Source organism: Larimichthys crocea, chromosome XIII (assembly GCF_000972845.2).
Source record: "Larimichthys crocea isolate SSNF chromosome XIII, L_crocea_2.0, whole genome shotgun sequence".
In the NCBI taxonomy this organism is placed as follows: domain Eukaryota; kingdom Metazoa; phylum Chordata; class Actinopteri; family Sciaenidae; genus Larimichthys; species Larimichthys crocea.
In genome coordinates this window covers 27,311,984-27,339,437 of record NC_040023.1, presented here as the reverse complement: position 1 = coordinate 27,339,437, position 27,454 = coordinate 27,311,984, and the positions used below count along the sequence as shown (strand labels likewise).

The window sequence follows — 27,454 nt, the reverse complement described above, 5'->3', positions numbered from 1 at the left end:
GATGTTTGTGCAAGATAATGCACATATGTGCATGTACAGACATATGATGTGGATCCAGTACCAGAGGGAAAGATAGAGAATGACATAGGCACTACATAAAGCCAAGCTTCTCTTCCTGGAAACTATATGGCTTACATATATTTGCCATAAAAGCATTGCACCAGACATTTGTCTAAATTATTAAGTGTGTCTCAGTGAACCTAAAAACACATGACCCATCTCCCCAGAAAGAACAGACCATTTTAGAGAATGGATATCCAGATCCACTGAACTGGCATTTCTCAGTACTGACGGAAAAATGATTGCAACAGTGAGGAACAGGCTTCTACACAGACTGACTGTTCCCTTGACTCTTTCATTCTTTCTGGAAAAGATGGAGATGTTAAAAGTGCAAGCCAGTCTGAAACATGACAGGGGCCATTCTTTCTACTCTATTTGCTCTTTGATAAATGGCATTAGGGGGATCACTATAGCATATCCCCCATTGCCCACGTAGATGTCCTAAAGGGCACGGTGCACCTGCTGGGGTAGTGGTTGTTGCATGGGGGGGCTCTGGACAATGTTTTGTCCAGCTGTTAGACAATAAAAAAGTGGGGTACACAGGAAGAGGAAAAGCACAATGGTTGGTAGTTTGTCGACTTAACAGAGGTATTCAGTTTGGCTTATGTGTGTGAGATGCATTAGTGTGTAATACAGCCAAACGTGTGTGTGTGTGTGTGTGTGTGTGTGTGCGAGCATGCGTGCGTGCGTGCATGCGTTTCTATGTTTCTATCTGTGACTGAGTGAGTGAACGTGTGTGGTGCTGTTACTCTTCAAGCACGGGCAGGTGCAAGAAGTACATAAACACACAGCTAGAGGCCAGAGGCTACGGCACTCCATCAAACACTGTGAGGGGCAACCATGGGCAGCTGGATTTGCCATCCCGAACTCTGAGTAGTGCAGAAAATACGAAGGGAAAGAAAGATGGATCATCAAGTAAGAAAGAAAAGATTAAAACAAGAGAAGGCACACATTGGTGGGGCGGCATGGGATATAGAGGCTGCTTTTTTTGCTTTCTGCATACCTCAATAGTTGGCGTGCACATGTCTCAATATGTCTGTGTGTGTGTGTGTATGTGTGTGTGCAGGACATCTGCGGACTTGAAAGCCATGTTTTACACATTCCAACATGTCCTGTTCTCCTTGCTTTGAGGAATGGTATGGGAAAGTTGTCTGCCTATAGTGTTGGACCAGCAAATCTACATTTTAAAATAAGAAGCACAGTGTTAGCCTCTAGTCTTCTTGAAGCAAATAAGCCAGGCCATTCACACAGGAACACTGAAATGTTATAAGAAAGCAAACAAAAGAGGGGGGAGGGGACGTTTATTTTATTTTTATTTTTTAATGAATCCTCTTGAAAACATTCAGAGTCCCATTAAGAGTGTATGCAGAACCTGTAACTCTCTCTACTTCTAGAGGTGAGGCCTAAGAACTAATGATATCTAGCAATTGGTTGATGCACACTACAAACCAAAAAAACAAAAACAAAAGTGGGTACAGTGTACAGACTGTGGCTTGTGCTAAAAGAGCTATTAAAGCTACTCAAAAGTCTGTTTTGATTCACTTTATTACACCCCCACTCCTCACAGTCACATTATAGTCATGAGGGAAGAGTTGCACTACTTTTCAGAAAACCGGCTCAGTGCATTGGAGATCAGTTTCTTATGTGAGGACGATCAGCTGACAAGAGGATGTACAGTATCGCCAAACACTAATGGGCAGGTAGACAGACAAAAACAGACAGAGAAGAAAAGAGAACCGAAGGTACTAAAAGCAGCTAAGGGGGGTTGACAGAAAAAGAGGTAGACGTAGACAAGTTGGGTAGACTGAGAGCAGCCAGCTGAGCCATTAAGTGCTGATGCAGAAACAATAACTGTCTCTCCTGAGTCAGGAGGGGCTGAAGTAGAAGTAGTAAGTAGGAGCAGGAGGTCTGCTGGCATTCTGCCCAGTACTGACACACAGCAAAAATACAGACGCAGAGAGACTGGGACAGGAAAACAGACAAGGTGAACCAGTAGTGGTTTGTCCTGCAGTTAAAGCTGAGAAGACAGCAGCTTTGGCAGTAGGCAAACACTAGTCTGCAGGGGAGACTCATCACTTTTACAAAAATCTCATTTTTATGCAACCAGAAAATGATTCTTAGGATATTGGAGACTAAAGAATCATAAAGGTTACTTCAGGAATGCATTAAATTTTTATAATCAGTTCCTTTAAAAGAGTTAGTGACATTTTCATAGAAAAAGTTATGCTACTGTCTACCAGCAACTGACAAAAACAGTAAATCAGCCTACAGTCAATAAATGAAAGCAGTTACAATAAATCTGGTGTCCTTACACACAGCATGCCATATGGTGTTTGCAGGAAAACTTTACTTGCACACAGGAAGAGATGCACATTCAGGGTTCCTACTCCTAGAAATTATTTTCCAGGACCTTTGCAGGACATTTTTTCAGGAATTTCTTTTTGACAATACTGGACAGAAATGGTCATATAATTTACCTATGGGCCTGGTATTGATGAATTTTAACCCCAGTTTCTCCTCTGATGCAGGTCCATTAAAGGTGATTACTGTTAACTGCACAATAAGGTTCTCTGCCCTCTTTTCCTCTTTCTGTTTTTTTTTTTTTTTATTGTTATGAACCATGACTTTAACTACTATATCAAGTGGCAAAGTGGCAAATTGACTACAGTTTGCTACAGTTTTCATCTAACCATAACATTAATTTGGCCACAGTCTATTAGTAACAGAAAATCCATTGTCTCATCTATTATATTATTAGTATTCGTAGAAAGTGAAAGTGTTCATTGTGTGTACAATTAACATTGCTCAGCATGTATTTATTAATCACAACAACAAATGTAAATTTTATCATTAAAAGGCTGACATGGGTGCCATAATCAGATGGGAGCATTTTTTCATTCTGGTCCCCTTTCACATGTCATGTCATGTCATACAGCTTATCATACCAACAGTTGAGTTTGAAATATAATACACACATAGGTTCATGTAGGGTTACAATAAGGCTAAAACACAACTATAAATGTCCAAGAAAAAATACATTATTTCCAGGACATTTGGTCATGGAATTCATCTCAGGTGTTTTGATGACTGAAAGAAATAGGTACACTAACTGGGCAGTTTACACACTGGTATTCTGGTATATTAAAAAAACTCTATCAAAAGGTAATTTTGACCTTTTGGTAGATAATTGTGATCAAATGTTGACATATTCAGAGGAACGAACCCTAAAATTGTGATTGTGTAGACAGAGAGAAAAAAAACAGAGTAAGAGACAAGTGTATACATATACACACACACAGAAAAATTCTTCCCTAGATGAGACAGCCCAGCCAAGCTGCCTCCCCACACTAGGTAGAGGTTAGAGTGGTTGGGTTTGCAAGTGGTACTCGTACTGCCTATAATGGGTCGTAGTATAAAGACAGTGATGGGGTTTAAGTGCTGGTGGTAGGAGAGGCTGGGGGTCTAATTTCCATGATTACCATCCCCTCCAGGTGCTGCCTGCCTTTCCGTCTGCCCACTAAAGCCGTGACACATGTTCTCCGCACATTGAAACCTTGGTTCTCTTTGCCACCGAATTACCACAATTAAGGAGTGTTCATGCAGAAGCAATTTGGCCAACACTAATGGGCCTAGGCAGTGGGGTTTGGAAGACGGTTGGAAAAGGGGAGGGTGAATAGAACAACGTGTAGAGTAAAACGGAGTGAAAGAGTTATAAAACAAGTGAGAAAGATGAGAGAGAGTAAGAGAAACAGGGAGCGACAGATGTGCGAAGAGTGATAGAGAAACATGTGCTGTGACACAGAGGATTCCCACATTGCCACTTGTAAGGAGACGATTAGCCGGTGGTGAGATAGGCCATTAAAACACAGTTCTGGATGAGAGGGCCTGCCTCTCAATCTCCCATATCCCTAGCCTAATGCTGCCCTGACAAATTTGGTTAGCATAAGGAAAAGGGGCATTCTGGCTTTGAAGTAGCAGCCAGGATGGAATGCCAGTGTGGTTCCACCATGAGAGAGATGCTCGAAACTACAGACCGCAGCTAATGACGCTAAACCAGCCCCTCCGTCACTGAAATGTAACTCTGGATTACTGCTCTCTCTGACTCTCAAGATCTCTGTGACTCTATAACTCCTGCTTGCTCTTTTTCTCAGGCTTTCTCCCCCCTCTCCTCTTCCCTTATGGAAGAGAATTAAAGAGAAACCAAGCAGAGAGCTCTTGTTTATCAATAATCCACTGAGATCAATATTTATGTCTCAGCTTTGCAGAGGCTGACTGTGTCTGTGTGTGGTGGTAGCCAAGACGTGACTGGGGTTTTGGTGCTGCTGAGGCACTTCAATGGGAGTTTCAGTGGAAATTTATGGCCTTGTGACGTGGAGCTATGTGCTCAGTCGGCACTAGTCACTACTCTTAGATGGGACGGTTGGCTCACAGCAGGGAGCCAACTCTGCAGACACCACCAGATGACATAAATACAAACAGATTTATTTGGGCCTGTCATTGATTCAGAGCTTAGTAACATTCAGAGAAGTCTGCTGTGGGTGCTTTAAAGCCCATTCTACTCACAGTGCATTTTGTTTCATGTCCCACTGATGTTCTTTTCTTTGTGTGTACATGGACTTTTTTTTAAAGTGTTAGACAACTACTTAAGTTCTTATCAAATTAACTCTTCTTTCACTGCTATGTGTAATGTATAACTCATGATTTTAATTCTTCACGTCATTATTTACTTTGGAATTAGAGTAAAGGCTTGTATTGAATCAGTATCTGTTAATGGCCTTACTGTTTCAATGATGCTCCTGATACATTATTCATTTGTCAGAGTGACTAATATGTAATATCTGTAAAATCAGCGACTTCACTACACAATGCAATAATTGATACTTATTTTATTCTCTAACTGTACTCTGCACACTTGCCTTGTCTTCCTAGGTCTGTTTAATGCATTATCTATCGATGACACACTGTGGGGGCCTACAAGTCTTTACGATGGTAACGTTTCATAAACCACAGTCGCAGGGGGTTTTCATATCATATTTCAGTTTACCCTCCATGGGGGAGAGTTGGGAGTCGTGTGTTCCAGCTCTAACTGGTGAAAGCTTGAATCTACAGAAACTCTCCCAAGCTTGGCCAGCTAACTAAACTGCCCCCATCAACTACCAACGACCAGCCAGGTTTCTAAAAAGCATGATAGATCTTTGAGATCAACTACCAATTTAAGTGCTACACTGTGCCAATGGTATATTGGATTTAGTGGTAAGTGGAAATATGCCTCTGAGAAACCATCAATGATTCATATCAGAGACCAAAAAAAAAGAAAAGAAAGAGTTGGACGTGAAATTCAGGCTTCCAGATTCTGTACTGGGATCATCCATGTCCTCCAACATGCCTGGAATCACATCTTATTTCCCATGACAGAAAAGTGGGCTACTATTCAAACAAACAGGGGAGAGAAAATCCTTGGCACACTCTCAGTTGACTTCTGATCTCTTTCAAATATCTTTCGCCAGAAGCCAGCGGACGGTGTGAGGAAAGGGAGAATGATGAATGAAAAATCATGGTGAGAAGTGACAAGCCTGATGTCCCCTGACGAGTGTCTGAAGTCACCAACCACGAGGGGGAGAATGTGTCTGTGAGTGTACATGTTTTTCTGTTTTTTGGGGGGGTTTAATGTGTGTGCATACGCAAACTGTTGTTTTGTAAAGTCTCGAGTCAGCCTGAGATGTTGTTTGATGGAGGAGCGGACCTCAGGCACTTTATGTTCCTATCATCCCATTAAACATATAAATATCCATGTAATCTGATGTCCAATTGTGGGACAACACAACACAACAAACTTCTGTTTTGCATCGACTCCACTGGCTTCTCTCATTAGCTCTGGAGTGAAGTAAGCGACAGAGAAAGAGCCGAGAGCAGCAGGAAGACAAAAGAAAAGAGGAAGGCCTGAGTCTGGATTGACTTAAAACATCATCACAATCTGCCAGGAGTGGAGCGAGGGCCGTCTGTAGCTCATTGAAGTTTTCATTGACAAGAGCCGTCTCAAGTTCCATCCAAGATTTATTTATCGGTTCTCTGATGCTGACACAACGTGTTTTTAATGTCAGAAATACGGTTGTGTATGGATGAAAAAACCCTCTTTCTTTCCTTTCCCTCCTGCTTTCTTCCTGCTCCTTATGTCAATCCGTGAAGCAGACAAGTAGACAGGCAGAAATTTCTCTCAAACCAATAAGTTACCTCTTCAAAGAAGTATGGATACTTGATTGAGGGGCCAGGCCACGCTGAAACAGACATCTCAGGGTTTTCATTAAGCTTCCCATCCCTTTACTGACATTTGTGACAACCACAGACCATGAAAAAAGGCTTATGCCCTTCCTTCTTTCACTTTCATTGTGGAACAATGAAAAAGGACTATCAACATAATCTCCATGAACTAAGTGTATGGGCCCATTATATGACAGGGCAAAGCTGCATGTTCCTCTGGCTTGTCTTGATTAATAGATGGGAGACATTACGGTTGTGAGGAAGACGAACATGTTAGCCAAAATCTGCACAGGAAAACAGTGGAAAACTGAGCTGAGAGTAACCTCCCCTGTTCAGTCTCATAGCCAGGACTATACTACCAACAGCTGCATTATGGACGAATGAGGGAGAAACACCAAGGAGGTTGAAAGGGAGGGAGAAAAGATAGTTCTGAAAACCAGACAACATTAAATGCACAGCATACCAGGGATTAGTTTACAGAGGTGACAGAGTGATATGAAAATGGACACTTTTTCCCCTCCAATAACACAGAGCTATTACCGACACTTATTATGCCACAGCGTCACAGGGGGATTTGCGTCAGACCCATACTCCTGAAGGCAGTTAGATCACAGGGATGTGAACTGCTGACCATGACAGGAGCAGCCTTTTTCATGCAGTGCAAAAATGCGTAAAAACTGTTGTTGACATGGTCTTCTAATAGATTGCATTTGTTTCCAAGCAATGGGAAATATCAGTGTGAAGAAAAGTATAAATAATCTCCCTGACGTAACCTTGAATAGTCATGAGTCTTTTTTTCTCCTAACCACCCCATCCCCCATTGTATGTGTAGGGGGAACTTGTAAAAACAAAAGACTTGTTTTAATAATGATACTGTTATGAGTGAGAGCATAAGTCCTGGGCTATTATTATCAACATGCTTCTAGTCGCTATGCAGTGAGAGCATAGGCTCGCTGAATCCAAACATTCTTGCCGTCATTTGCCTTAAATGGGATCGTATGCTGTGAGCTCTGGAGTACATATAGGATTTGCTAACGATGGAGGTGGGTATCCATCTGTGCATATTCACATCTCGTCTACGTGTGTGTGTGCATTTGTGTGTCTCTGCGTGTCTAACCTGACACTCAATTAGGTGCAAAACCTGGGTTCAATAAAGACAACCATTGGCTAGTTGTGTTTCTGGGCACTAAGGTCCAACCCACACTGTCAGTCTCTTTATTTCCTTCTTTCTGACACTTTTTCCTTCAACCTTTATTTTCTTTCTCTCTTTCATTCTTCATTCTGCTCATTATATCACTCTTTCTTCCTCTTCCTCTGTTCTTTTGCCCCTATATCTGTCATGGTAAAGTTATGTCACAGCTCGTATATCACGCAGCAATCATCTAGAGCACGTCTGGTGACCACCACCAACCAACTTCTACCAGACCCCCCTCCACTTGTCCTGGTCCAGACCACCACAGAGCTCAGTTGCCAGAAAAACAGCTGTGGTAGCTGCATTAAAGCTGAATCCATCACTAGTGGAAATGCCAATTTTAAGCTGATTTAAATTACCTTGATCTCTTGTGTTTCAAAATGCAGCATTTCACAAGACTAAAACTGGTAAGCAACTTGTGCACTTTGGACAATAGTTTAGATTGTTGAAAGTAAATAGCACTGGCCTAAGTTTCTGCTCTACTTCCCTTTGCCTTGGTTGGAGATCCTGCACTGGTCCCAGAAAGGTTCATTTAGGGAAGACAATGTTCATGAAAAGCCTAGTGAGGCCTGACAACAGCTGAGCCTGGCTCAAATGAAGGGAAAAATTATTGATCATTCATGTTTACTGTAACTGTCACTCTGATATGGCAAAGAAACCAAAAAACAATTTTCATCAAGACCATTTCAGTTCATCACATAGTCCTTGTGGTGGACATCAGTGACATGAATCAATAAATCAACCATTGCTCAGCTACAGCTCACTTTCAGGCAAATAACACAAGCAGGAAAAAACAGGCTATGAAGTATTTTTTACCACTGGCTGTGTTTAAAAGGAATGGACAGGCACAATCATCTATCTTTTATAATGAGCTGTCTAAAGTTAAAGTGTGGAGCATCCTGGCCTGTGTGTGTGTGTGTGTGTGTGTCATCTGGAGGGTTTACTGCCATGTCACAGATGCAAGGACGCAACAAAGACTTCTAATATCTGTTTGATAAGCGTGACATAGCGGAAACACAAAAAGCACACGCACAGGCACACATGCAAGCAGGAAAATGCACATGCACACGCATAATGATATATTCTCACACAGGAATATTATGGGCAACAATACATGTTTACAATACATGTACAAGAGATCATTGGGTCATATTCCCCCAGCCAGAGATGTACCATCTGTAGGTTTAAGAGCTCTCTGTGACTCATGACTATGTACTGAGCTATAAATACATCCGATAAAATTGAAAGACTAAGGTCCATTGGGGACGTAAGTGCATGAATCAAAATCCAATAAAGCTATCATCAACAGGGAAAAGATGAAGAATGCAATGAGAAAACTCTGTGTGCTCATGAAGATGTATAGACTAGAGATTGTAGGATTTGATTAAAACGCAAGTCTCTGGGATCCATGAGAACTTTTTGAATCTGACTGTTCACATTTATTTTAACACTTAAGTGGGATTAAACAGTGGGGAACTATGAAAATATAAGACATAGTTAGAGCTATAACTGTAAATCAGCCAGTTAATTTATTGACACTGGTGTCAACAATGTAATCCTTTACAATTCTCTTATTTTGTACAAAACGTTTGTTAAGAAGCTGCTTTCATTTTCAGACATCATTACCAAAGACATACAAGCATAGTTTGGCATGTTTTGAACTCACATACAGGACACCCAGTCACATATAAAAACTCACTTTGTGCTGCGAAAACACTTATTTTTACTGGGGATAATCTACAACTATTTGCTCTGCTTGCATAATACGGACGTATATTACTGGCCATGAGTCCTGCAGGTCAAGAAGACACCTGATGACTGTGGTTTGTCTTTGTTTGGCTCTAGCTCACACAAAAGTGTAACGACGTGGGCTAGTTGAAACTAAAGTGGCAAAGTGAGCACAGAAGTATGATGTCATGTGATATTTATATAGAATTTAAAAGAGTTTAAACTGGAAAAGTATGTGTAAGTACAGGGAGGCTATTTGTAACTTTTGAGTGATCAACACCACTGGAAGACATAAGGGGCTGGATAAAAAACAGGATCTGCAACCTTTGTAATGACAGTTGTTCGGGAGATGAGTATCATATTTTATTTAAATGTAAAAATGTAAGCATAATGAATTATAGTGACAGCTATTTGCCAATGTATTATTCGAACTGCTGATCTATGTTTAAATTAATCTTGCTATTACAGGTGTCTTTTTGAAAAGTGCCTTCCCTTTGTTCAACTAACGTTTGTTGTGCTTTAGCCATGCCATGTGCTGTCATTTTGTTATTACTATAAACTGTTCGTGCTCCATACCAAGTGATCGTGGTAGTGAGTCATAAAAAAATGCAATTAAATTAAATGGTGATATGGCATGTTATGGCAGATTCTGGGATAATGAGTACCGGTAACAGAAACCAAACAGAGCTAATGCAATTGTGTCCTTACTTTTCTGTCACTGAATATTCATTATGTTGAGATAATGGATTGATGAGTGAGAAAATGAATTTGTGCACCCAGATTATAGATTCCCTTTCTTAAAATTCAACACACACTCAGAGACACACCATGCTGTACAACATACTGTGGGCTCACACACAAATGCATGCAAACTCTAGCAGTGTGTGGGAGGTCACTGTGGTCAGTGTGTGTCGCTGAATCTGAGGTTAGCAGTGGCTAGAAGCAGTGGTGGGCAGGAATTACTGGCTCCTCTCTACTACTATTACCGCTACTGCTACTGCTATGGCTGCTACTCCAAACCACGAAAGCATCCTGGAAGTATAAACAAAGAGAACATGTAAGACGGGCTGGCCGCTGACAATCACAGGGGAAGAGGAGAAGAAGAAAAAAAATACAGGATTAGTAAAAGAAAGAAAAAAATGGAGTGAGACAATGAATTTAAGACAACAGTAAAAGTAAAAAGTAAACCAAGTGATTAAGAAAACAACAAAGTGGGTTTTTGGAAAAGGGAATAATGAAGGAGGGAATGCAGCATAACAAAACTAAAAAAAAAACACAGAGTTGCTGTTACCCTCTGGGCAGCTGACAAGGCGAATGGGGCACATACTAAGAACACATGCACTAATGTGGGCACAAACACACACATATGCCTGCCCAAAGACACACGTACAAACGCGCACACACACACACACCTCCCCACCGCTCCGTTTTCACCAGACACATAAAGTATGACATACAGTTTGCTGCAGAGCTCACCAATAAAATATAACACTAGTGTGAGCTTCGCTGGAATGCAAAAGGAGAATGCTGGAATAAAATGTCACCACAGAAAACTGCTTGCATCTGAGCCAGACTCACTACAGCAGCACTGGGGATCAACGTTGTCGTACAGACAGTTGTATGACAAACCAAGCAGTCATGCAATGAGCAGTGACTGACAACATCTGATTGTAAAGGAAAATAAGATTTTACGGTTTGTTTTCTGATTTCACTCAATCGTCTCTGGGTTTGCAGACCAAACACAGGCTACACTGCATCTGCTGCTCGCTGGGTTGCTTTCTGTAGCTGCCAGTGAGCAGCACAGTAACTCAAAGTCTTACAAGTCCTAGCGGCTGTGTTCCAGTCAGCTGCAATGATTTTAAGTCTCTGACTGTTGCTTTAATCTGAGTCCACCCATTATTTAAAAAACATTTTACAGTCTGTCAGTACCTTAAGATTAAAACTGAAGCTTTGTTACGTTTCCCTCCTTGCTGAATTGTGGAATTTCCTTTAGACAGGGAATTTAATCTCATACACGAATGGCTCCCCCGCGAAGGACACTGACCATCTGTGTTATCAGCTCGACCTCGATATGAAACACCTTCCATATTGAAAAACCCTGTAACATCAAAAGGGTAGAAGGGAGGAGAAATTCCTCAAGAAATGAAAAAAAGCACATGTTCAAAGTGAACCGTTTTTGTTTGCCATGTTCAGTGTTTGGCCTCAGCATGTGTGTGTCTGTGTGTGTGAGCTCTGTCCTCCAATGGCCTGGCCACTGCTGGTTGGTGACACAAGAATAAATGAATGAGCACAGGCCTGATTCTGGTGAGCATTATAACAGACCTCTGCTTTCACCACAAACAGTTGCAGCAAGTCAGGCAGCAAGTCACACTAGTGGAAAAGAAAAAAAAAAAATCAGCCACTGCTGAAGAATGCAAACGCTTTTACTGCATAGAGGGCCAAATAAGTGGCACCATGTCAGCAGTTGAACAGTATAGCCCCCATATTAGTCAAGTTTAAAGAAAGTAAAATAAAGAGCACTGCCTCCAGTGAATATAAGGGGCTCTGAAAATTAGACAACAAGTAAGGAAACAACTCAAAACAAAGCAGAGCAAGAGTGAGCGGGAAGGCAAGTAGCCACTGCAACAGCCAGCAAGGCCCCATCATGACGTTAAAGTGTGGACACAACCACAGTGCCCACAGGAACCAAAACAATTCAGCAAGGTTGCACTGGGATTGCAAAAAGATGCACTATAGCAAATGTAGTTGACAACAGTTTACTCTGCTAACTTCTCTCCTTTTCTCTTCTTGCATCTCCTCATTTTCCATTTCTTCTCCGCACTTACGTTGTCACACTGAAGACTGAGAGGGATTGGGACAGCTAACATCTTCCTTAAGGCCTATGAGTGTCACCACAATTTCGAAAGCAGATACAGCACTAGACATCTTTGGTTATATCATAGGAATTATTGCCGGGTTTTTTCCCCACAAAACATATACTTACACAACACATCACCTATTCCCCTTCACTCTCTTGCCTTCTAAACCCAAACTCTTTTCCCCACTGCTCTTTTTCTAACCTGCCAGCACACAGACCAGATGTGCAAATGTTTCTCCATGTTGCTATTCAAGCCCTGTTCCAAGAGAAAGCCAGAGTGAGGGGAGAGGAATATTTGACTTCACTCCACGGGAGACCAGTTTCATAAATTTTGGCGGCTACACAACGGTGAAAAAGGTAGCTTGGCTGGCTTGGCCGAGGGAGAATGTTGACGGCATACCAAACAACATGATCCTAATGAGTTGGAAAATCCCTGGCCCTCCAGAGGACTGTCCAGATGCTACCGTCATGAGAAACGCTACTGTTTTATTGAATTCAGGCTCCCCTCCCTTTCTTTAACAAGAGGCAAAATTTATTATTTGACCATTAAGGCATCCTAGGCGACATGAAGCGTAAAACCGTTTTAGAGTTAATTTGCCCTTGGCTGCAGGTCCAGTACCCCACACTGGGCTCAAGACAAGCTGATCTTTATGCCAAAGTGTCTTGTGTGAAAGTGTATACTTGAGACCTCAAGTTTTGGATATGTGCTTACACCCCTGGTATAGTTTCTGCAGACTATTTGCCCGTAGCTCACTAGCCACTATCAGGTTGACTTGTTTTGGGCAAATGATAGTCTGGCACATGATGTGCTGAGCTCTGAGAAATAACTGTAAAACTTTTCATAAGAGTCAAATCACTTTAAGCTTCAGCCAGTTCCATATATCTCTCTTGCCAATTTACTGGTATTGAGAAATAAGCTTTATTTTATGGGGAACTAAACAAACAAAGGACAGTAAATGTACTTTATGAGAAAAAGGAGATTTCAATAAATCAACTACAATGATGAACGCATTAACATCTAATACAATAGTCTAAAAGAGACCAGATGAGCCAAGTGATGTAGCTTGTTCTTTGTTCTGCGACTATGGTTGGAATACAGAGAGTTGCTAAAGGACACATTTGTGCGCGTGGGTATTTTTTCATTTTGCCAAGTGACTAACTTGCCATTGCAGAATTATAATTGCTACCCTACAATAACAATTCCAATATGACAACAACTGAAAAACACAACACACCTATTGCTATGCTAAGTAGCTGCAGTGGAAAAACTCCTCTCTGATAAACATAGACACACCTAGTCATTTCTTGTGTGTTGGATGGAAATTCAATGTACAACCAAACAGCACAAGGTCAGTGGAAAGGTCAGAGGTCATTTCATTCACACAACCACACACACACAAAAAAAAAACTTTTCTCATACAAATGTATTGGATAATGCAAAGATACAGTGAATGAGTCAGCTCATTCTTGTCTTGCTATTGTTTTGGTTCATTCTAAGACAACCCCATTGCTCTGCTACAGCTACACCATTAATCACTTTGTCAGGTATCAGAAATTCATGAAACTTGATTATTGTGTACAAAGGATTTGCTGTGAAAGCACAAGCATGCTGGGTTAGCGCCATGTGGTCTACTGTAGATGTTTACTGTTGTTTACCTGGAGCTTTGTACACCTCATTGAGCAGGCTTTCGCTGAGTGTCAACGGGGCTCCACTGACTATGCTGTGGGTCCAGCTCTGACAGATCGTTTGGAGCAACAGCGTCTGAGCCCTTGTGGCCTGTACAGTGAAGTGAGGAAGCTCAAAAATACACTCAGTGGTGGGGGCCGAAGACCTTTTGCTCCTGCAAGAGAAGGACATGAGACGAAGAAAGACAGGGTTACATAAAGGATAGTACATGGGGAGGAAAAGACACACAGAGAGTCAGGATATAGTGACAATAATAAATGAAAGAACGGAGAGTCGCACTTATGTGCCAACATACACTTAATGAAATAGACACCGGTGGAAACAAATGGTTCACGACTTCCACGAATCCATCAATATCACATCGCAATATAAAACAGCTCATTGATAGCACGAGGGGCCAAATAGGTAGAACTACATTCCAACAGAAAATTGAAGAAGTACCAAGTGCAAGCCAAGCTTTCCTTAGTTACTTGGCAGGTAGGAGTAGTTTGCCTCTTTGCCGCCGACCCTTCTCTCCCCTCCGTCAAAACTGTGATGATGATTTATGTGAAGAGATGTACAGCCCAGAAACCTGACCCTGAAAAGAATCTTTACGCATTTAACATTTCATCTGTCTCCAAGAGTGTGAAGGGAGAGCATTTGTGTGAGCACGAGTGTGTGTGTGTGTGTGTGTGTGTGTATGACAAGCTGATGAGTTGAGCGTTCAGGGGGATGAGGTAACAGCACAGTCGGATGGAGTCCTCCAGGCCCCTGTCCATCAGAATCTCAGTGGACCATGCTCTCATTTATCATCTGACACACACACACACACACACACACACACACACACACACTCTCTCACTTTTTTCATCTGTTCTTCAATTCCTCCTTTGTAATATTTGCCTAACTGTCTCCTCTATTCACTCTGTAATCACTCAGTCAAATCTTAACACATTCAAACGCACATCTCCGATACCACACACACAAACATCTTGACACACATACGCTGTCCTTCAAATCCCTGAATCAGGTCTCTGAGCTCTTTTTCTATCCAGGCTGTGAAGTCATGGCTCCTCAGTTCTAAAGATCCCATCCATGACATCAGCAACAGCAGGAGGAGGGATTCCCCGACACACATTCGCACACACACCAACCGAGGTATGGCATTATACACACTGCTGAGAGTGATGGAGCACTTGCCATTATCATGACTACTGATCTCTATCCTTCACATCTCTCTCTCTCTCCCTCCCTCCCTCTTAGTCCCCAAGAATTTCTGTTCACTGGAAAAACACCCAGGGAGCCCGAACTAAACACTTCAAAACAAGACTGTTTGGTTCCACTCCTGTTTTCCTCTCTTCTGCTTTGTGAGGTTCCTCAGTTAGGTTTTTGAGGACTGGCAGTGCCCTCTGCCTAGATACACATCTACTTTTTTTGGGGTGTGTATGCATGCACATATGCTCGCTTGACTACGTATTGTGATGGAAGCAAAGAGCTGCAGCCCTCTGAGCGGCGCTTTTGGTGAAAATAGAACCGTGACTAATTCCAGGGATGGCTGCGGCGTGTCAGGAACGAGCATCACAGTTCATTTAATCACACATCCATTTTGGTCTGGTCCCAGTTCAGAGTGTGGGATATGTCACGGGGTCTCTCCCTCCGCTCAGCAGTTCTGCAATCGTTTAACTCCTCTGCTTCCCTCCCTCTCCTTCTCTCTGTGTCTCTTTATCTTTCCCTTTATTCTGCTCCTGGGTGGTTCGGCAGGGTGACATGAGCTGTTAGCTGCACACAGGCAGGCCCAGAGTTCTTAACCGCCTGTTGTCTCAGGGGGGACTACTATGAGACCAAAAAGCAAGAGAGGGTTTGATAAAGAGAGATGTAAGAGCACAGGAAAAACAAAGGCAGTAAGAGAGAAAAACTTTAAACCTGACAGGGTCAATGAGTTTACCTCGACAGCGCACATATACATTTTGAATTGTTGAATTATTACAACATATGGTGCATTTGGCACCAAGGTGAACCACGCAATGTCATGCTCCTCGACTATTAGAGATCACTACTGTTGAATTCTATACAGCAAGACATCAATCAAACCGATTTTCATGTGTGTTTTTGTGTGTTCAAATGCTTTCATGGCTGTGTGCGTGTACACGTAGCTAGATATTGCTGCTGAACAAAAGAAAGTGAAGGGGTCCCAGCAACAACAATGTCCCCACATGCAGAGCAAATGTGCCTGCAAAGCCACTTCAATGGAAGGACTGGCAAGGGATGAAAGTTCGTTGGCTTATTCGAGTGTTTATAGCGTTTCAGGGGAGCTGTCATGTGCATGTGGTCGTCTAAAACTTTAATTATGCACCTGTTTTTATTATATTATGCCCAATTCTTTGCGAACAGCAACTTGGATCTTGGAGCTAAATGAGAAGCAGAAACTCTCATTAGGGTGTTTTGGGAATGCTGGATGTGAGGACAGCCAGACACTCATCGGATTTCATTAAGTAGCTGGCACAGTCAGTGTTTCTTGCTGCAACATGGTAAACAGCTTTCTGGCAGGTAGCTCTTTCGCAGTTACCACAGGCCTTGAAGGAAACAAAAGTGTCCAAGAGGTAAAAATAGCAGTACTAATACCTGCAGCATTAACAACAGTAACAGATGACTACACTAAAATATATCTTAGAACGTGAAACACATATGCATGGGGCAACTCACAAAATGCAAAATTTACTGCTATAGTGTAAAATTCATATAAGAAGCAGAGTCTGTAGCCTAGGGAGCAAAACTCATTAAAGCGCACTTCTACTCTTATAAGGTGGAGACCCACCAGAAGTGGGCCCACAACCCATTTTGAGTCCTGACTCATAATTTAAGAAATCGGGTCCTTGGCTTGAACTTCTGTGCCTCATTGGCTGTCTCTGACCTCACAGTAGTCCTTTAAGTCAATAACTTTTTTATTAAAACACAGAGGCCACCAGGAATATGTTAAAAGGAAATCAAAATTAGTCAGGAGCTATGAAAAATTAGGTGTTTCAGTTTCAGCCAATGAAATGTGCTTTCCTCTGGTGTATTTCAACAACATTAGGCCTCATTTCCCAACCTGTCCCCTGTTGGTGCTGTGACTGAGTGACGAAGAACTAGACCAGGGCTAGGACATGCAGGTTGGCGGACTTGCTGACTGCATGGTTAGGTAACTGACTGGCACAAAGTCTTTCTGTCCAGTGTCCCTGTCAAAATCAGGCAAAACAGGGCATAGTGTTGTGAAGGGGGCGTGAGTCAGAGTCATGAGCACCATACCAGCTGTGGTGCTCTTTGCCTAGACTGTTTCCTCTATGTACATGCTCAAATGCAGACATAAAGCAGCGACAGCAAATTATTTTTAGTCATTAAAATGAATGAGCGAAATCTAACAGTGAGTAGACTTTACAGAGGACCCTCACAAAATATTTTTTGTTCGCTCCAAACATGGCTCAGAGCCATTATGCCATTACTAGCATAAGGTATCACCTGAGCCTGAGCTTCCATTCAAAGAGCCTCTGGGTAACCACATGTCTGTACCAAACCCTTCTCACATCATAGTAGCTGAGATCCATTCGGACCATTCGTTCTCAGGCTAATCAGCTTCCTGGTCTGGTTTGACTGTGGTCACGACTATATTTAGAAAAATACAGCTGGGGCTCGAGCTAACAGGCTGTGATTCCTGCTTTACCGAGAGGCCACACACAAGCACATAAATGCACACAGACATACTCAGAAACACAACCACAAAAATGCTCATACCTGTACAGACACAAATAAATTTACGTTGGCCAAAATGCACAAAATACTTTCGTGCCAACACATATGCTTTCACGCAAGCAAACATGTATACACACCTGTGCAGGCAAACTAACAAACCAATAATAGTCAGGTTGGTCAGCCAGAGCACGATCAGCAGCAGTAATGAGGCCACAGCTGACACAGGGCCCCCTGCTCTAACAACCTGTAACTAAAAGAATTATAAAAAAATACTCAGATCTGACAAGATTGTTCTTTGTTAAGCATCAATACTAGTGAAAGGCTGCATGTTCTGCAAAATAAGAAAAAGGGGAGAGAAAAACAGAACAAGAAACTATAATTAAACCAGAAAACACAAACAAGAAAGAGGAGAAAACAGCAAGCACAGGCAAGAGAAGGATAGAGACCACAAACTTGCAGGTCATATGTTATTCTCCAGGTAAAATAATACCTAGCATGGGGAGTCTCATTAAAAAAAGCCATTTGGAAAAGCTCCAGTACAAACTCATAGCAGAACTGGTAGGTTGTTGCTTTGTACTTTTACAGACAAAAATAAATGTAGCCTAATTAAAAACGGCTGTTGGGGTACATGTCTGTGTGTATATACAATTAGGTGTATGTGTGTGTTTCTTACATGTAGATGTCCAGTAATGTGTTGAAATCTAGATATGTTGGCATTAGTGTAGATGTTCTGACGGGACACTACTGAGAAAGCAAGTGTAGAGCGGACTTATAATGCTGAGCTGCACGGCCAGATGTGGTCAGCAATTCTTTTTTTTTTAATTTTCTTTAAGATCTGCATCTTGATGTGATTGAAGGAATATCACCAAGAGCAGCTGGTCCTAATGGTTTATACACTGTCCCAGAATACAAGCTTGGAACCTGTGCGTACTTTCCAGAATGTTCATTTTTGTTATTACTCATATCCTGTACAGTACCAAAAATCAGTTCCCTCACTCTTTCCAAAATACAGTGTCACAGACAGCTGTGGGGGCTGGGAGGTCGGCGTGAGATGTGAACGTGAGAGAAAGGTGTCTGTTCTGTCAATGGACCACAGAGTGAAGGAGGTGCACACACACAAACACACATTCCCTGTCACAGGTGGATTTTGTCCGTAATGGGAGCCAAATGGGAAATTCCATATAAGCTGGAACATGATACTCCAATAAACTGTTAAAAGTTTAAAGTTGGTGGAAGTACTCAAAAAGATAACGTAGACTAGATTCAAGGCAGTAAAACAAACAAAAAGTCAACTAGATAGTCAATCACATTTGTCTAGCCTCACAATGTGCTACTTTCGCTTGACTTAAACTTATCTGAGTCCATAGTAACGCCAATGTAATCCATTATGGCCTGACATATTTGTCTGATAGATACAACAGATAGCCACCGTCTTGGGACAAGTGATATGTTATCTGTAGTTTCTACAAATCATTCACTGTCACACCTTAATTAACTAACACAAACATTCCCCATATCAATCAGTTAACAAAATCCTCGACTGCTATTGTTTCCCAATTTTTAGGTCTCCTTTGGAGGGAATCAGACTAAAAATGGGGGGAATGGTAGACCGACAGCTTACCTTTTTTTTTCTTTGTGGTGCAGATTGAAGTATTGAAGTATTGCAGAATTCCCCATCTCTTCAAGCCAAGGTCACTGACCCCTCTTGAAAATAACCAGAGTGAGTTATAGGCTGCTCTCAAGTCCCCTCTTTTATCTACAAAAGACTCACTACAGTGTCTTGCAAAGCCTCCAAATGAACATTATAAATCATGCAAGCACTTCACACTGAACAGTAACACCTAAGTGGCCAACTTAGGGGGATGGGAAAACTTGTCATCCTACCACCTGGATGTCAATCAGGTTGAATGGCTGGCATGAAAAAAAAATAAATACCACTATAGTCGACTTGAGTCAAGCAAAAAACATTAAGTGGAAAAACAATCTGCAGCTGACCCTCATATATAGAGACTTTACAAAATGCTGTTTTTCAGCAGAAGCCATAAATGACTCAGTTATCATTCCCTCTAGTCTCCAGTGTCTTTTGAGTCTTCCTGAACTCAAAAAGCAAGAAATAGAAGTAAAGTGATTTTTCCAAGGGCTTTCCAAATTTTGTTTACATTAGGCCTATATTAAAGCAATCTTCCTAGAACGTAGTGAGATTACACTTCATTTATCAATGAAATATATTCTAATTAGGCTATTAATATGTATGTTTTACACTTCTGTATTATTTTTACTTTTACTCATTGTATCCTACTCTAGTTTAAATCTTTGTTGATTCTGCTGGTGCAATTAAGTGATTACAGTTTTATTTTATCTCTCAACCACAATTTGTAATCACATCCATTCTCTAACCAACTCTTTAAAGAGTCTGTACCCAGAGCATGAGTTAGGGGAAGGCAGGGACTGTATTTGTGGCCACAACTCAGAGTTTTGTGGTTCCCAAGGGTCAAAGGTGGTCCATGTGTGCATTTCTCAATCATCGGAACTGAACAGCCCAAACTCTTCATAGAAAGAAACACTCCAGTCTCACTCTCTTACTCTCTCCATCTCTCACTCTTTTCTTCTCTCTTTTTCTCTCTCTCACACACACACACACACACACACACACACACACACACACACGGCCCTCCCCTTCCTCCCATCTGGAGCACCCCTGACCCAAAACACACACATTTGCGAGCAACCTTGCATACACACACTGAGATCCTTCTCAGGAGAGGGCTTCATTACACAGGGATTACTAAAAGAAATGTTTTAATCAAGTTGTGCAGACAGCTGCAGACCGCAAGGCGAGAAAATGGCAATGACGTGGTTCATCAGGCGTTAAAGGAAAACACATCAAGAGGCCTGTCTATGTGTGTGTGTAGAATGGTGAGTCTGTATGTGTATGTAGCTTCCTGCCACTGTCCAACATGTCCAGCTGTGGAGGACATGCGGTTCCTTATAAGGACTCACAGAGATGGCAAACCTCTGTCCAGAGACTACAGACCTAATATCAAATTTGTACTTTCAGATTTGAGTGCAGACTTTTTTACTGTCCGTTGTCATAACAACAAAAGCAGCAGTCAACAGAAGCACCGGCTGTCCTTTATTTTGATCCAGAATAGTTGTCATCAGGTTTTTGCTCTCAAGGCCTTTGACCTTCATACAGATGGTCGTTAAAAATAATACACTCCAGTCAGTCAGTTCCCCCCCCCCAAGTTGCGTGCTTAACTAAAGCTTTGATTATTTGTTTTATAATGGTGATACCAGTGTTGTCCTGTCATGCATTACCAACCGTAGATTTTTCCTTTAGCAGTCAAAATTGGATAGGATTGTTTCTGGGAAGCGATGGAGCAGCACTGAGGCCTGGTGGGGTGGAGAGGACAGTGGAATGCACACCACAGTAGATGATAATCCACTCAGAGCTGATAATCCATCTACCCTTCCCTATTTCCCACTGTTTCCCTCCCTCAAGCTTCAGTTCCTCAGATGACTAATTCAGGCATTAATAGAGTCTTTCAGTCAACTGAAAACATCTACAGCTGCTCCCGAATTCACTATCTTGGCTCTGTCCTATACATCACAATACATCTCATGGTATAGTTAAAATTCAATAGATATTCTTGGATTGCGAGAATATTTCCTCTTGAAACTGTTACAGCCTATAATATAAACTTTAGGGCTGAGTTAAAACCTGTGTTGATTTAAGCTACCAAATGACACTTGTAATCATAAGGGCAAGCAAACAGCTTCTACAGGAGAGAGACTATGGTCTCTGTAACACTGACTGTCTGAATGCTAAAAGAAAGGCTTGGAGGCTTCCATCAAAACTGAGACGTCAATCAGTCAGAGTACAAGCCGTGCATTCGCTGATGCCATTTCCTTAACACAAGGCTCCTCAATACATCCATTGATCCCTGTCAGCCATAAAACCAAATAAAACTGTCTGACACCAGATGTAGAGGAGAAAAAAATCCTTACCACAAAGTCAGCCAAAATACTTTATAGACTGTGCCACACGAAATATGATGTTTTACCTTGCAGCTCACAATCCTTTGCACTCTGGTGCTTCGGAGTGAAAAGTGGAACAAGATTACATCATATGTCATTCCAGGTTTTTAATACACACCTGTTAATACATAAAGCCTACTTGTTGCAGTGTGTGCCTACATCCTTTCAGCTTCATCATGCGAAAACGTTTTCATTCCCAAAACATTCCCATGTTTCTTCAAGAACAGGGAAGGGCCTAGTTCATGTGTTGCCTTGTTCAACTAAATGAATTCCCTTCTGCTCTTATGGCCTCTGAACCACAACTCAAAGCTGAGCATGACCACAGCAGCCACACGTTGATTTAAGGTCATTCAATTATCCTTCACCATAACAGCTCTCAGTAACTGTAACGCTGCCTACACAGACCTCTCAGTTAAGACCGTGATGAGTAATACAAGTGATTGCTTCATTGCAAAATCAACACTAATCAAAGTTCGGTTGAGGGGCACACCGTTTGACGCAGAAGCTGCATGTGTGACATCATTCACAAGATCTCTGTCATAAGTCATATAAATGTATACTCAGAGTGCAGAAATAGACTTTTCCATCCAACAGCCACTCCCAAATCAGTTTTCATCGGCCAAAATGATTATTCCAATTCCACTTGTTAATGATATTGCCTGCCAAAATGGCTAGTAGACAAATGTAACAGCCACAGTCAATGTTCTCACCAGTAAATGCTGTTCATGTACATTTGCTAAACTTGACTTGGATCTCTATGGCTCACCATTGAAGGACACAGAAAGCATTTGTCCTCCTGTTCTTGGCTGTGCTTGGAGACATAGACCAGGAGCAGCTTGCTATGACTAACTATGAACAGGAGTAATGAGGCATTACAATCACACCAGAAGCCTCATGCCTCAGATGCCTCTAGCAGCCTTCATAAATCACAACATGAGCTAATCTAGAGTCTAGACTACTGGTCCAGACAGAATAATGGACTTCTCAACTTCACATAAAAAAATCCTACAGGTAGTGCTAAAAACTGAACTAACCATTGACAGTGTAATAGAATTAGATCAATAATTAGATATCAAGGGAGAGCCAACATTCTTTTCTGTTCAGAAACACTTGCAAGGCAAGGCAGTTTTCTGTGGCTATATAACATGCACCTGTAATGCCACATGCTTTAAGAAATTATCCCCTCAGAAATAGCTGAGCGAGGAATAGGGGCTGCTAAAAACGCCACATAAAAGCTGGCATGGGTCTGAATTACGACCTGCAATGTGACGAGCCACACTAGGCTGCTGCTGGTTTGTTGGTTGGTTGGTGGGCCCCGGCTTTGGCCAGCCTCCATATGCTGCTGCCGTCAGGTGGCCCTGTATGAGGAATATTATATGGTGTGAGCGCAAGTGTGTGTGCATGTGTGTTCAGTAAGAGAGTGAGGTTAGGTTTTGGGGAGATCGATGCAGGTGGCACTTCTAACGCCCCCCCCCCCTTTTTTTTTTTTTTTTTTTTTTTTTTTTTTGCTTCTTTTTTNTTTTGCAGGCACCGATTCTATCTGGGATAACAGGTTTAACAGCCACACCAACTGAGACTCTCTTTAGAGTCTCTGTGAAGTTGACGGCCCCATACACTGCCTTTCATTAGGGATAAGTACAGCCTGATGCCTCTCAGCTGCACTTTAATTCACTGGGAGTGAAAGTTCATTTTAGAGGATTTGAGTTTTTGCTGACCAAATGGTAACATACATGGTAGCATACTAGAGCAGACTCTGGCTTTAATATTTTTTCAATAGCAATCTTTTTACTGATGTTTTTTTTGTTTTTCAGAAAATGCTCAGCTATGTCAGTGCAATCTTTTGTATGCAGTTACACTGACAAACAATTATAAAATTGTAGCTAAAATACTTTATATCTGTATCACATTGATTATATCTTGACTTTAGCACTCTTAGTCTTGTTTTATCCAAAAGAAGGTATAAATATTTTTGAGCACCAATTGGAGCAGAAGGAAGGAAAAAGATTTGAACTTATGTGGCCCTAAATGGCAACAGTTGACTAATGTTTTTATCTTAATCTCTTAGATTATACTGTAGCTACAACACTGCAGTAGATTTTTCAATATTGGTAAAAAAAAAAAGAAAAAAGAAAAAAAAAAGAAACTCCTTTAGCATGTAGTCCTTTCATCGATCTGAGTTAATTGTACTATTTCTAAGAAACCCTGAGAAACTATTTTTAAGAAACCTTAAGGTACCTTCTATAGGAACCTACCTCCACCCCAACCTAAAACTGGTGACAATGATCAAATGGACTTTAGAGATTACTGTTTAACAACAGCTAACACTCATTTTCAGTTATATATTAGCCATAGTAATGTTGGACACAATGTCACATGGTGTCAGTCAAGAGAATCAACGTTATTATAGTTAGAGCAATCAAATTGGTTGTCCAGTTTCAAATCTCCACATAGACACAACATGGGTTGCAATACAACAAAACATTATAACTGAGCTGAGATGCCATTACAAGGGCATTTTAGGGAATGCTGGTATGGAAAGTTGCATCAGCCACTTTAGACTACCTCAGCCTGGAAATATATTGCCAACTTTCAAGTGATTAAAAAAAGGCTTGCCAATATACTGGTTTGACTGCTCTTTTGTTGGTTGATCTTTTCATTTCTTCAAAAAATGCAATATGGGGAACCACAAGGTCAGAGTCTGAAAATGCTCTGGAGAAATTATCTTAAAATTTAACTTTTGCTAAAAAAACAGGGGAATAAGACATTTCAGGCTAATTGGATATATCCAAGGTCTCACACACAATACCAAATGGCCAATAAAGCCAAGGCTGGCAGGGAGACGATGTCAAGGCAGTGTACTTTCCCCAGTGAAAGCCCCATGCTGCCCACTGTGAGAAGTCGGAGCCTTTGTGGTGAGACTGAAGGAAACATGAGCTACAGTATGCATTGTGGGCCAACTCATCAGGAGAGGTGCTGGGTCTTCACAGACGCCTAGTGCCTCTCCAAATTCTGCATGATCACCTGGCAGTCATATAAGCTTGAGCTGGCTGTACAATGACAAACATGTTTATGTGTGTGTGTGTGTGTGTGTGTGTGTGTGTGTGTGTGTGTATATGTATGTGTGTGTGCGTGCGTGCGTGCGTGCGTGCGTGCGTGCGTGCGTGTATGAGGGTGGGTATGGGTGCATATAACATCACCTTCTTTACTCCACTACTCCAAGCTACCCTTCTCTCCTGTCACTCACCATTTACTTTTAATATAGTCCAGAGGGAGACAAATCTAAAGCTACCTTTTATATTGGTAATGGAAAAGCTGGTCCAAGAATCTGCATAACAAAACTACTGACTGACAAAGAAACTGGAAACTGCTTTTTTTCTCAGACCACTCTCTCACTCCTGCACCTTCACTAAGGTCTCATGCTTCCCACTTTCTTTCATATTTCCTTAAAACTTCAAACGCTTGTATGGCTCTGCTCAGTGTCTGCTCAGAGAACAGAACATCTTGGAAAGGGGTGTTGTTGGAGTTACATCAGCGCTGAGGAGCAGCTCCAAAATAAACATCAATACAGTCAAATTAAATGCTACCACCTGGTGGAGTGCATCTTTTGGCTTCCTCCAGTGTGTCACTCAGCTTTCACCTTTAGGAGAGGAACTGTCTGTCTGACTATCAGTCTGTCAGCCATTGCTCAAACACACTGAGAACAAAGCCAGCTGAAGTTAAAATGTGCTCTCAGCCTTTCAATTCACTCTCCATCCAGGGCTTTTTCTATTCTTTCACTCACATCCACAAACTAAGCAAAACCAACCTCACTAGTGCAATAGAAAACATGTGCATATTACTATTCACTTGTTACTATTGCCAGTTGTAACTCAGCTCCCTCCATTTCTCTCTTCTAACTGCTTTTTCTACTTCTCTGTCAAACCTGCTAATCTTCATTCTTCCAGGAGCAAACTGTCAGGTTGTGTTAATTAGATTTTGACTGTAGCAACATACAGGTCAGGAAGCAAGACGGCCATACCTCCCGCTTAGACAGAAAGGGTCAAATATGAGTCACTTCAAGCCTGAAATGGCAGGTTCAGAACTCAATGTACAATACACCTTGTCCCAGTATCATCTACAGAAAAGAGATTGACAGTCAAACAAACAGGCAACTGTTAGAAAATGTGCTTCTTACCTGTCAGAAACACTTTGTGTTTGATGGAGTGGAAATAATGTTATTCAGGGCAGTAAAGTTATCTTGGGTATTGTGTGTTCATTTACTGAGGTATGATCACAATGCCATCACGTAGCCTAACATCTATTCAAATAACACCAAGATAAGAACTCCTGGTGCATACTGTTACTGTATTGCATCAAAGGCTTGCTTAAAACAAAGAATAACAGAGCACGTTCTCTTAACGTGTCAAGAAGACTCTGTGAGAGGTTGTCAGTGTTATTTCTCAGGGCTGGTCCAGGCTGAAAGAAAAGCCACAGGAGGGCATTGGTCCGGACTTCTCTCTAGAGATGAGAACCATCTAATGATTGTCAGAAAGAAAAATAACATCCGTTTGACATCTGAATCCACTATTTGAGGCAGTCAGGGCAAAAAGGGGGGAGGGGATGGGGGCTGGAGATCAAACAAGCAGCTAGGAGTCGCTTATTGGGAGCAGAGAGCACAAGGAATCAGGTTTTGTCTACAGACACACTCACACAGCACAATGAATGAAGGCCTTGTGGTTCCCTATGTGGCCAGCTAACCACTGTACAGTAGATACAATGTTTTTTGCCTGGAGAAGAAGTCAGGAAAAGTCAAAACCATCTGCAGCTCTTTGACATGTTTAAATCTAAACTAATGGGGGGAAATCGATTCCCAAGCTAGCACTCTTGCACACGTTTCCTGCTTTAACAGGCACTTTGACTGCAAGGTGTGAGAGAGAGGGCACAGGTTGTGTGTGTGTGTGTGTGTGTGTGTGTGTGTGTGTGTGTGTGTGTGTGTGTGTGTGTGTGTGTGTGTGTGTGTTGCATCAAGGGTTTTCCAGATGATGATTGCTGAGCACAGTGATGGCGTGAATTTCTTTTCCAACACATCTCTAAATTTCAAAACACCGAACAGTGGATAAATTTGTTGCTTTATCAACCAGATGTGATGCAACCTTGTTTCAGTGCGCAGATTTAAGATGGGACATAAGCTACTCATTCATTCATTTTACATACGTAACAGAAAAAGTGAAAAAGGAGAGACAGGTTGAGTTCATTACAACATTTTAAATGACAAAAATAAAGCCAAGTCCAATGACGTTTTTCCTTTTTCCCTCCCTCCCCTTCATCTAAGCATTTGTCTCATCTCTCTTTCTTGCAGTCCCACAAACTCATCATTTATACTTTCCCCCTCTCTCCAATCTGTTTTCAAGTCTCTGTCTACAATCTCCACACTTATTAATGCAGTTCCTCTCCCTTTCCATTTCTCCTTGTTCTCTTCGTATTTTGATAGCTTAAACATTTACAGACTCGTTGCTTGTCCATCTCTCTCAAATCCTCCATTTTTCCAACTGTTCCACTTCCCAATACTTACTCCTTTCCTTTCCCCTCTTGTCCTCTCTTCAACTCCTAACCTCTCTTCACCTCTCAAGGGGACATCCCAAATGACTCATTCACTGTCTGGTACAAGGACAGGGATATAGCAATATGTTTTTTCATCTCTTAAGACAGCGTTGTCTTATTTTCCTCTCCTTGTGTTTCAAACCATCTGAGAAATTGTTGCAGTTGTTACCCGATGACTCTGTTTTTCTGTTTTCCCCACTGACCGCTGAAGCAGTGGCTCATCCATCACTTTAAATACCCTCTGATGCACTGCCCACAAAAGGCTGCAATCCTCTTCATAAAGTACAATACATGAGTCTGACTGCACACACACACACTCAGACACACACTGTATACAGACAGCCAAGTA

At 41.7% G+C, this 27,454-nt stretch overlaps 1 protein-coding gene across 6 annotated transcripts in view; it reads right to left on the bottom strand.

Annotated features, from left to right (window-relative positions):
* Positions 1 to 27,454, bottom strand: part of vps13b (vacuolar protein sorting 13 homolog B) — a 312,301-nt gene that overhangs the window by 230,409 nt on the left and 54,438 nt on the right. For all 6 annotated transcript variants that reach the window (XM_027286990.1, XM_027286991.1, XM_027286992.1 and 3 more), the window contains exon 17: positions 13,752 to 13,936. In XM_027286990.1, coding sequence (XP_027142791.1) covers positions 13,752 to 13,936 — 185 coding nt within the window. The remainder of the gene's footprint in view (positions 1 to 13,751; positions 13,937 to 27,454) is intronic.